At 43.2% G+C, this 13,070-nt stretch overlaps 1 protein-coding gene across 1 annotated transcript in view; it reads right to left on the minus strand.

Moving 5' to 3' along the window:
- The window catches only part of prickle3 (prickle homolog 3), a 153,429-nt gene extending 140,774 nt beyond the window's left edge, over positions 1-12,655 (minus strand). The window contains 1 exon segment of the mRNA XM_084333733.1: positions 12,426-12,655. Within this exon segment, the coding sequence (XP_084189859.1) occupies positions 12,426-12,467 (42 nt within the window). The 5' untranslated portion in view covers positions 12,468-12,655.
- Between the last annotated feature and the right edge of the window lie 415 nt (positions 12,656-13,070).

The following is a 13,070-nucleotide window of genomic DNA, read 5'->3' on the forward strand; positions in this document are numbered from 1 at the left end:
CAAATGTGCAAACAACTGTACCAAAACACGGAAGAGGCTTGCTGTAACAACGTGACGACGACACGACGTCATAACTATTCGACTGTCCATCCGTCCTGTTGAAAACATCAGCGAGAAGAAGAAGAAGATCAGTGACAGGATTACTGTGGTCTTCTGCTGAAATGTTATGCTTGCTTGAAATTTGGTCAGATAAAAATATACAACAACAACAACAACAACAACAACAACAACAACAACAACAACAACTGGACAATACCCACAAAAACACGAAAGTGAAGAAGATGAGGCTTTAATATCAAAAAGCACGGGATTCGGTGCACAAATCAGGCAGCTCAACTGACGAAAAGGACAAATTTCCGTGGTATGATGCAGTGGACAGACAGCATAATCGGCCGAAAACCAACAAGTGAGCCCACTTAAATCCCACATAAATGCGGCCGGTTAGCCCATCAATCACCCAAAAAACAAATGAGCCCAACGTTGTTGTTCAATCACAACCCATCGCACTATTACTACCGTCAGTAATGCGGCCGGTTAGCCCATCAATTAGCCTGCCAAGCGGTAAGTAAAGTTTTAGCATCCATATTCTCATGACTTTTCACAGTGTCTGATCTGTCTGTAAACTATGTGGTTAGCATGCGGCATGGCCAAATGTTTTTAATGTGTTGTTATTTTATATATTTTTTGCCAATAAAACAGAGAGTTGTAGGACTGGGGAAAGTCTTTCCAGATTTAGCCTTTAACATTTGGCACATGCTCGTATACATTTCCTAGAAAAGTGTTTCCTTATCTCGTACTTCCAAGGCTGTGTGGAGTCTTGCGAGTGGTGTGTGTGTGTGTGTGTGTGTGTGTGTGTGTGTGTGTGTGTGTGTGTGTGTGTGTGTGTGTGTGTGTGTGTGTGTGTGTGTGTGTGTGTGTGTGTGTGTGTGTGTGTGTGCGTCCCTTCAGCTCTTCACACAAAATAAAAGACAGTGCGTCAAGAGTGCGTGGCCCCGACAATGGGAGCCGGCCTGATCTCTGTTGTCAGTGACGGATGTGCTGGGAGTGGGAACAGGAAGTGAGCTATGCGTGGGTAAAGTAAATAGAAACACTGCCACTTCCATTTCACTGTGGCCTGTGGGCTTTTGTCTTGACCTTTCGTATCGTTTACACCCTTTAATTCTCAGGGATCAGCAAACAACATTGAAACCCCGCCCTCCTTTCTCCATGCTCCAATCACAACTGTTGCTTTCTAGGCTTGCCGCAGTAGTCGGTGACACCGGTGTCACTCTGTGTTCATTGTGTTTTCACATATATACACACACATATACACACACACATATATACACACACATACACACATAAACACACACATATACACACACACATAAACACACACATACACACGTATATTACACACACATGCAGATTCTGATGCAGACTGCAGTCTATTTTTGAACAGGCAAGCCAAGTTGTTACAGCAAGCCTCTTCCGTGTTTTGGTACAGTTGTTTGCACATTTGCAATCGTTCCGTCGCCGGGGGGACGCTGCTTCGCTCCAAAACCCATCCGTTGGTGGTCCTGGACACGGAGCGAATCAGCGTCACCGGACCGCAGCGTTCGCATTACACTACTTTTGGGGCAATCGTGCTTGGATTCTATAGGCAAGCCAATAGAATTGTCTCGGACCCCTCCCATGTTTTACATGCCGAGTAAGAGCTACTGCCCTGTGGGAGGAGGTTTAGAGTTCCACGCTCTAGACTAAACAGGTTTAAAGACTCCTTTATCCCGATCTCAGTTAAACTTTTAAATAGTGCCAGATAAATGGCCGGCAATTATCGAAGAACCGATATTTGGTCGTTATATTATAGATACTATTAATATTATATGTGCAGGTACTTTATTGTACTTTATTGTATTTTTTCTATTGTTTATCTCCTCTGTTTGGAGTCAGATGCGTCATGTCTGTATGTATGTGTCTGTAGCTGCAGTATGGGTGTAAGCTCAAGACAAATTTCCCAGCTGATGGGACAATAAAGTGACTCTTGACTTGACATATACACACACACACACACACACACACACACACACACACACACACACACATACACACATATACACACACACATACACACACATAAACACACCAGATATTCTTCAGAGCGGCTCCGACAACGAGTGCAGGCAGCGCACACACAAACACACACCACACATTCCCCGCTCCCTTCTGTTCTACAAGTACTTCATAAACGTAGCTATTATCTCTCTTTCCTTTACGGTTTCAGTAGCGTGACCAAGGGTGCTAAACGTGTTATCAAGCGTGTGAATCAGACAACATTATAAACTGAATGTGTGGACAGCAGCTATTTTTAGGTTTCACTTTCACTTAGTTCACCTTCACATGAAGGAGAGAAAGAAGACTCTAGAGGCGACACAACGCGCTACACAACAGGTCTCAATGACTACAGACCGGTGGCACTCACCTCTGTGGCCATGAAATGTTTTGAGAGGCTGGTCAAGGATCACATTTGTGCCTCCCTCCCCAGTGATATGGACCCTATGCAATTTGCATACAGGCCAAACAGGTCCACTGATGATGCGGTCTCCCAGGTACTGCACAGCACGGATCTCACCTAGACCGCCAGAAGGGGGGCTATGTGAGACTGTTGTTCATTGACTACAGCTCAGCGTTCAACACCATAGTCCCCACCAGACTGGTGGACAAGCTGATCGAGCTGGGTCTGAGCTCCGCCATGAGCGCCATGATCCTGGACTTTCTGAGTGAAAGGCCCCAGGCGGTCAGGGTGGGGGGTCAGACCTCCAACACCATCATCCTGAGCATCGGGTCCCCCCAGGGCTGTGTTCTGAGCCGCCTGCTGTACTCACTATACACACATGACTGTGTGGCCAAGTTCAGCTCCAACTCCATAGTGAAGTTTGCGGACGACACAGTGGTGGTGGGGCTGATCTCGGACAACGACGAGAAGGCCTACCGGGAGGAGGTTGAAGTACTGGAACGCTGGTGCCAAGACAACAGCCTGCTCCTGAACATTGGTAAAACCAAGGAGCTGATCGTGGATTTTAGGAGGAGACAGCAGGAGACACACACACCACTGAAGATAAACAGGGCTACCGTGGACAGGGTGAGCAGCTTCAAGTACCTGGGGGTCCACATCTCAGAGGATCTGACATGGACAACACACATAGACTCAGTCGTAAAAAAGGCAAAGCAGCGCCTCTACCACCTGAGACAGTTTTAAGGAAGTTCAGAGTATCTGGGAAGATACTCCAGTCCTTCTACTCCGGAGCTGTAGAGAGCATCTTGACTGGAAACATCACTGCCTGGTATGGAAACAGCACGGCACAGGACAAGAAGGCCCTACAGAGAGTGGTGCGCTCAGCCGAGCGTACCACGGGTATTGCACTACCACCCCTGAAGGTCCTATACAACAAGAGGTGCAAATCCAGAGCCTGCAGAATAATGAAAGACCCTCACCACCCCAACAACAGCCTGTTCATGCTGCTGCGGTCAGGCAAACGCCTGCGAACACCAGCAACTAGGACAGAGAGACTTTGGCTCAGCTTCTTCCCCCAGGCCATCAGAGCCTTGACCACTGAACTCTCCACACACAGGCACACATGAGCATTGAGCACACACACAACACACACACTGTACACGCTCACACACTAGCAGCCACTTTAACATGAGCACACACACACTCATGCTGCACACGCTCACACTTATGGTCACTTTACAAAAGGAAAGGTCACTTTAAGAATAGTATAGTATAACTTGAGATTGTATAATATAGCATTGTATAGCAGTGTACATAAAGACCCAGTGCCTCATCCGTAGCTAACAGTGTATTGCACTACCACAGGACCTAGCATGTCCTACCATGCTCTGTAAATAACTCATGTACATATACCGATATGCCCTACTTTGTTTACTTGTTTTATTGCACAATGTCGTTCTATTGGATTCTTATTATATATTACTATTGTATTATGCACATCGTTGCGGGCAAGACCCCCCGCATTTCATTGTATACTCGTATGCCGTGACAAATAAAACTCTTGACTTGACTTGACTTGACTACCGGAGGATTCGGATTAAGCGCTGCAGCAGCGAAAGCTCGACTGGAGAGGAGCTCAGAGGACCAGTCCAGACTAGCAACAGTATGTTTGACTGGAGAGGAGCTCAGAGGACCAGTCCAGACCAGCAACAGTGTGTTTGACTGGAGAGGAGCTCAGAGGACCAGTCCAGACCAGCAACAGTGTGTTTGACTGGAGAGGAGCTCAGAGGACCAGTCCAGACCAGCAACAGTATGTTTGACTGGAGAGGAGCTCAGAGGACCAGTCCAGACCAGCAGCAGTGTGTTTGACTGGAGAGGAGCTCAGAGGACCAGTCCAGACCAGCAGCAGTGTGTTTGACTGGAGAGGAGCTCAGAGGACCAGTCCAGACCAGCAACAGTATGTTTGACTGAGCACCAGTCCAGACTCCAGACCAGCAACAGTATGTTTGACTGGAGAGGAGCTCAGAGGACCAGTCCAGACCAGCAACAGTATGTTTGACTGGAGAGGAGCTCAGAGGACCAGTCCAGACCAGCAACAGTATGTGCGATGCTCTAAATAAGGCTGCAGCTGCAGCTACATCTATCCGTCAATGAGATAGAAAATTGACAGAAGGTATTACGGAAGGTTGGTCTCTCTTAACTGCAGAAAGTGGCTCGATCAGCCCAAAGCACTTTGGAGGTGGGCTTCCCACTCTCCAGGACATTTACACCAGGCGTTGCAGGGCCAAGGTTTAAGAGAATAGTCAAAAGGTAATAAATCGCAATATATCGAAATATTAATATCGCAATACTCAGCATATCGCAATATATTTTTAATCGCAATACTATCGTATCGTGACTTAAGTATCATGATAATATCGTATCATGAGGCCTCTGGTGATTCCCAGCCCTAGTCCTGGGTGTGAGCAACGCTCTTTACCCTCTGCTGAGGAATGATCATTTTAACCCTTTCACTACCGCACTACCAAAGGGTTAACCCTTTCACTGCGACAATACAGAAGGTTAACCCTTTTCACTACCACACGACAAAGGGTTAAATGAAGATGCCATGTTCAGGCTCTGCTGCATTACAACACAATAGTGTGTGTTAAGCTCTACTGTGTTTGAGGGGTTAAACATGAACAGAGGTCAAGGTTCAGGGGCCTGCGCTGCCTTGGTCTGCTGGGTATAATATGTGTCTATTCTCACTGGACAACCTGCAAGGCAGCCAAGCATCTCCAAGTGTCCTCCATTCACAACTGTTGCTTTGTCGGAGGAAGGCCAAAGTTGTGATTGGAGGATCGAGGAAAAGAGGGCGGGTTTGAGTTACTGTAGGTCAATTATTGCTTCTTAGACTCTACTGTATACTTCCCTTTTCCTTGTTGCTAAGCAGTGTTTCCCACTTGAACAAAGGTACAAAGGTCCACCAAGATACATTTTCAGCTGCCCCCCGCCACACACAAAAAAATAAATGCAGTTTGCTGACAACTGACCTAAAGTATCAGTGGTGACTTGGAAGATGGAGAAAAGAGGGCAGAGTTTGAGATGGGTGTATATATATATTAGGGCTGACCTTCGAAGCTTTTTTTGGCAATCGAAGCTTCGGGGCCGAGCTTCGATTTTAATTCGAAGCTTCGAAGAAGAAAAAAACATATATATATATATATATATATATATATATATATATATATATATATATATATATATATATATTAATTATAAAATATTTAAAAGAAAATGTATCTTATGTTGTGGGACTTGTACAGCACTTTGGTAAACTTTGTTGTTTTTAAATGTGCTCTATAAATAAAGTGGATTGGATTAATTAATTAAGTAGCCCCTTTCGTGACTGTGACGCAGCCAACAAGGTTTCACTCGGCTGCGCTGCCTGGGTGCAGTGGGGCTGCTCTCACAGCCAACGACATGACATTACATAATTATGTTGCAACCTTCATCGAATCAAGAAAACTATTATATTATATTTAATTTATCATTTATAATTATATCAGACAATGCACCTACAAAAGCAGATGATTACAATTAAATTAGCCAACTTGATAACACATTAGTCATAGCTAGGCATAGCCTTATTAATGTTTTGTGTGGCGTCGCCGTCGTGTACAACCCCAAGGGATATTCCCTTGGAGATGCATTTTGGAGGCAAAAAATAAGAATAATACGTTTTTTTTTTTACACTTCGTTTTTTTGTCATGCCTGATCAATGTTAACATGGTGTTATTCACGGTCAAAGAAAAATAAATTAAATTGATATTCTCCTTTGGTTCATTACAATGAATTTACTCAAGCATAGTAACAGACACAATATTTTTTTTCTGAGACTGGGAATACATTCCCTGAGGTCCATAGATGTCCCTAGATACCAAGAACATGCCTTGTAGAAGTGGAGCAATCTTCCACTTACTTGGGTATGTACTTTTAGGTGGATTTTCAGAAAATATGGCTTACAGGTTAAGACCTTTTTAATACCACTTAGAGCTCAGTTTTATAGCAATTTCACAACCATACTAGCAAAAAAACACAGTGACACTGAACTGACGGCTGCACTTGTGCGCTAATTTTAATTCTCACACGTTCCATACAAGCTCTCGCCAGACGCACCAAGCTCCTGGTAGCCCCGCAAAAAACAACAACTTGAATAAAAAAAAAATCATATATTTCATATTATTCCATCTCCCGACAGCCGGGCTGCTGATCGCGAGACGGAAAGCAGCCTGGAATATATATTTACAGCAGCCAATAATCAATCAATAAACGATCGATATTTGGAATGGCGATCAAGAATTGGAATAATCTTTTTGGAGAACATCTGATCTAAGGTAAGGAGTCTATGTTACCAGTCTTGGGGTAATCGGAGCTGTATTCACTGAGATAGCAGCATGTGCCGTGTGTGTGTGTGTGTGTGTGTGTGTGTGATCTTGAGGAAACGAGAGAATAGATTTTTCAGCCCGCCTCTATAGCGTGCATAAGTACACATATACTATCGATAATCTAGCGTTTATTTGAAAACGATTCATAAATAGGCCGACAAATGACAACGTGTCTAGTGTATTCGAGAATATTCCAATAAATGGCGTTTATGGGGGAATATTTCAATTTACAAAAAATTTCGAGAGAACGATAGCTTTTCGAAATGCTATAAAAAGGATATTAACCGATTTAAAAACAATCCGTTTCGACAATGTTGACTGCAAACAAGTCATTGATAAGCGACGACCAGATTAGACACATAGCCATAATTTAAGACATAGTTTATGCGTTTGCAAATATGAGAGCTCTATCATTGAAGTGGACGCTTGCATACGGAGCCTTTTAGCGCTCCGCATGGCTGGCTCTCAAAGTGTTAATAGAATGATTGCATTAATTTGAAGGATGCACCAATACCAATACATACTGGTCCATCAGGCTGATAGATAACAGACACACTTCCCCCAATACTAAGATCTGATTGAGAGAATGTCAACACCATGTGTGTAACTGCAGCTATGGTTAACTATTGGTTAATATAGTTATATTCGTTTACAATTTTATATGCTTATTTTTTGAATATATATAATAATACACACAATTGTATTTCATTGTATTTCTTATGGGTTTATATAAGATATATGAGTGGCGCACGATTTCTATTTGTTTGTGCAATTATTTTAGTCTCACGAGACTTGGCCCACTTGGTATCCGGTGACGTGTTTCCGCCTTCCTTCTCTTGAGTTGTGACATGACTGTGGGTGGATTATTGACTTTCCTGTCAATCCTAAAAAAGCAAAAGACAATCCACCAAGACAACCTAACAAGACAATCTACCAAGATAAGGATTAAAGACATAACACCATCCATAACGCATCGATGTTCTCTTATACTGGCACGCAGCCAATAAGGTATTGATTGTTATGGATGATGATTTGGTATATGTGACAGTTGATGTTCTGATGGTTTTAATGGACTTTCAATGTTAATGGTATCGTTTGAATGCATTTGTATGTTATACAGATTTTACGGTTTGGATGGAGATTGGACAAAGCTTCATTAAAATCAGTTCAAGAAATCTACTTGTGTTAATTGCGTCGTGCCCGGAGGATGTCACAATGTACAATGTATACAACACGTGTCACAAATCAAAGCAATGCAACTTTTTATTTTTTTGGGTTTAAATTCTGACACATGGAAAGATGGTAGATATGTAAAAATGGCAAAACAGGGATTCTTCCCATCAGTTTTGTCCGTCCATTTTGTCAATCTTTCGCCGTCGACTAAAAACACAAAAGACTAACCTAACACTTCTTACGTCTTCTATACTATCATGCACTCTTCCACTAATTAATCTTCCATATATCACTACCTACCTAGTACCTACTATACTAAATATGTCTCTAGTCTACTACTATGCACTCAACACTGCAGCACCCAAGTTTCAACACTATTTGATGAACATTGTTACTGAGCTGAAAGAGTTGTACCCTTCTGCTAGCTTGTCGTACAGAACTTGTAAGTCGCTTTGGATAAAAGCGGAGAGGGTGATCGGCTGCTCCCTTCCCTCCCTCGAGTCCCTACATTCCACCAGGTCCTTGAGGAGGGCGAGGAAGATCATGGCAGACCCCGCTCACCCGGGTCACTCACAACCTCTTCACCCTGCTTCCCCACTGCAAGCGGCTACGGCTGCCCAAGACACTGAAAACCCGCCACAGACTCTGTTTCTTCCCCTCAGCAAGCTGCTAGGGCTGGAATTTTTTAACTTTATTTTGCACTGACAACATGTCCTTAGCCATTGCACTTTATTGTCTTGTCGTTGTCTCACTGTTTTGTCCTGTTTTGCACTTTTTTTTTTATTTGTGAAAAAATATATATGCACTGTATTGTATATGCCATATCACATTCCTATGTGTTTTGTAAACATAATGGCGATTAAAGTCATCTGAATCTGAATCTGTCAACTAAATGACTAAATGTAAATGTCGAGTAGCCCCAAACGAATAGCCTAAAGTGTACTGTTCAGTAAGGTAGTGGATCAGCTCAGCACACTGTGCCACTGTGCCAGGGTGATAAAGCTGAAGGCCCAGAATAAAAGTGTATGCATATTGGATGCAAAAAGTTGCTTTCTGGCTTGTTAACCCTTTCACTACCACACTACCAAGGGTTAACCCTTTCATGCGACAATACAGAAGGTTAACCCTTTCACTACCACACTACTAATGCAGTGAGACAATGGACAATCAGTGCATCCCTGCATAAATTAATTACACTAGTCTTTCTCACTCAGGAGAGATCCATAAACTCAGTGTTTTCTAGGTGTGTATTAACCCTTTCACTACCACACTACAGAAGGTTAACCTTTACACTACCAGTGAAAGGGTTAACCTTCTGTAGTGTGGCAGTGAAAGGGTTAACTTGTGGTTAAAACGTATTTATTTCACAACGCTTCGGGTACACAGATCTTCACAAGGGAGTTCCTTTCTGTTCCTTTGTCGTCACACGGTCTTCTCCTTCACACCTGTCGCACCTAAACTCAGGTGTGCAAACATACTGTTTGATGTCTCTCAGATGAGGAGATGAAATGGGGGCCTGGCTCAGACTGGCTTAGTCCCGCCTCAGGTGTTTAGTTCAGTTCATTAGGATCCCCAATTAGATACACACAGCATTATTAGCAGTAGCTATTCTTCCTGGGGTCTGTAGTGTGGTTGTGAAAGGGTTAACCATGTGTCGTGTGGGAGTGAAAGGATTAACCTTCTGTATCGTCGCAGTGAAAGGGTTAACCATTTGGTGGTGTGGTAGTGAAAGGGTTAAAACAGCTTCATTAGCAGCAGGCTGGACTGTTTTAGGGGGCGAGATGAGAGCTCTGCTCCTCCATCTAACGCCACGGGCCGCTCTCTGTGTGTGTGTGTGTGTGTGTGTGTGTGTGTGTGTGTGTGTGTGTGTGTGTGTGGCATAGGCATAGATTTAGGATGGGGGGTGCAGGGGACATGTCCCCCTCAATATTCAGAAGATGTCAATTTGTCCCCCACTCAAATAATTGACTGAAATAATACAGGAGAATAAATATTTGAAGGCAATACAGAAGAATGCCTCCCTTACTGTATTATATCCCATTATATTTGTGTCAGCGGGTACCTGAATCAATGTTGTCTTTTCCTTTACATAAATAAAGACATTTCCATGGAGAAAAGGCACACATTGGTGCATATATATAAATACACCAGAATGCAGGAAATGAAGTGTTTAACCCTTTCACAACCACACTACAGAAGGATAACCCTTTCACTACCACACTACAGACGGTTATACAGATGGTTAACCATCTGTAGTGTGGTAGTGAAAGGGTTAACCTTCTGTAGTGGTAGTGAAAGGGTTATAACCCTTTGTCGCGTATATCCATTACCTACTCTTACTAGTTATGCTGCTGGCCAGTATGACTTACTACCATTACATATTGTCTTTATACCTGCATCACTGTATGTGTATACATATTAATATTACAACTCTGTACATACATCTGACTAGCACTACACTCAGTAGTACAAATATATGTATTGTATACACCCAGTTTAATCACCTGTACATTGTATATTACTATTGCACTTTACAGTTACATTTGCACTCTGGTTGGATGCCAAACGTCTTTTCGTTGTACTGTACTTGTGTTGTATAATGACAATAAATTTGCATATAATATAATATAATCTCTTCATGCAGGATGATGAGCTTCATTACAACATATCATATCCAATGTTGCTCTAGTCTCAACTAAACCAGCGAGGTCTCCTCAGATTATATACTCTAGTCTAGGTCAACAATGTATAAAGCTTGTGGATTCAGACCCCTCAATTATCTGGTTTTCGAGGGACATGCGACTTGAAAACCCCCCAGAAACCGAGGCTGTGCAACATCTTACAAAAGCAGGTCTGTTTAAAGCAGACAGACACAGCGGTAAAATGCTCGAGGGAAACGAGGATCTAGTGGCATAAACATGTCATTTTCACTGTGATGCAAGAGTTCACCCCGAGTGCTCATCAGTATACTGCTATTCTAAACAGACCTTGTTATCGCGGGCCCTGGATTGTGTACAGTCACCCAAAGTCCTACTTGGAAGTTGGAGCAACAGGAAACCATTTACCACAGGTATTCTGTGCATCCAAATATACCGCCTGCTCGTTTACAATAGGTGCCTAATGCCTATATGATCTAAAATGATCAGTATAGGCATATTGGAGGCAAAAAGTCGCTTTCTGCCTTCTGGCTTGTTAACCCTTTCACTACCACCACACTACCAAAGGGTTAACCCTTTCACTGCGACAATACAGATTAACCCTTTCACTGCCACATGACAAAGGGTTAACCCTTTCACAACCACACTACAGAAGGTTAACCCTTTCACTACCCGTCTGTAGTGTGGTAGTGAAAGGGTTAACCGTCTGCAGTGTGGTAGTGAAAGGGTTAAATGGCTATAATTGCATAAACAAGCAACATTGTTTGAAGAAATATACTAACCTTTTACTATCATGCACTTTGCTACTAAGTAATCTACTTTGCCTATATTACTACTATGATATGATCTGTCTATGCACTCAAGACTGTAGCACCCAAGTTTCAACACTGTTTGACGACCAATGTTACTTAGCTGCCAGAGTCTATACTGACCTGTTGTACAGAACTTTTAAGTGGCTTTGGATAAAAATAAAAAATAAATACTAAATGTTTATAATGCTCAGTGAGGCATACAAGTATCATTTACCATTTACACCAGAGTAGTACTACTATCTAAACGGGAAACTATAATTAATAATGTATTACTAACAGGATTGTGTGTATACTAATGTCATATTACCTCAGATAAGTAGACAACATTACATTTAATGCAGCAAGAATTCAATATGGTCCATGTTAGTTCAGCTATTATTTAACCTGTGTGCGTGTGTGTGTGTGCGTGCGTGTGTGTGTGCGTGTGTGTGTGTGTGTGCGTGTGTTCAGGTGAAGACCTATGACGTAGTAGTTAGTAGTACACCACTCCTAACCCCCGGCGCCCTATAAATGACTCGAAGAAGAAAGAATCAGGACTTTTTCATTTACAAAACAAGAAAACCAAACACGATTAACTACGCGTTTGGTGCAATACACAAAGAAGTAGCGTATTGGTGAGTAGTACACGAGTGCTAACACAAGTCACCATCTCACAAGCCAGGTAAAGGTGGGACACGGGCCCACTTTGGTTGTTTCGTTTGTTCGACCAGAGTAGCCCGTTTTCTTTTAGAATGGCGCAAACGGTACGTAAATGATATTAAATCAACCCACACGTACACACGGCGTCGTGAAACCTATATATACGATGCCATTACAGACCAGTGAAACCAACAGTATGGGACTCAAAAGTAATTCAACTTACCGAACGAGTCGATCGTCGCTTTTTGGATCCGCGAGAGAACATTATGCGACTCGCTCTCGTACAGTCCCCGGGTCAGTTTCCAATGTAGTCGAAAAATGAGACCTGGAAGTCGCTTATTAAAGTTGTTAGGAGGGCCTATAACGTAACACAACCGACAATAAACTACATTTTGTTCCAGCTTGTCCCGCACGCATTATCCTGCCGACCAAGTTAGCCTCTCCATGGACCTTTACGCACAGCCCCGGCCGACTATCGAGAGTTACGCACAACGTCAGCCCGCGTCACGCAGCCCCACTAGCGCTCTCTGGGAGCGTGGCGCACATCTGCAGCACCGCGGCTCCTCCTGGCTGCTCTGCTGCACAACAGCCTGCCAAGACCTACGGCCCGGACGACCAGCAGATAGTGTGGGAATGCGTCTCTGGAGCGCTTTATAAATAATTATTATGTTTTTTTTTTACTATCACAAAAAGATTGGCACGACATCCCTATACCTAAAAACCAAATTACAAACATCTCAAAACAAACTAGTCAGACTACTGCTTGACCTGACTTGACCCCAGAACCCACCTCACCCCTGCACACTTTGCCAACCTAGGATGGCTTAGAGTAGACGACAGAGTACAGCAACTTGCAATGGGCCTGGTC

The sequence above is a fragment of the Notolepis coatsorum genome (genome assembly GCF_963971535.1).
Source record: "Notolepis coatsorum genome assembly, chromosome: 17".
Lineage (NCBI taxonomy): Eukaryota > Metazoa > Chordata > Actinopteri > Aulopiformes > Paralepididae > Notolepis > Notolepis coatsorum.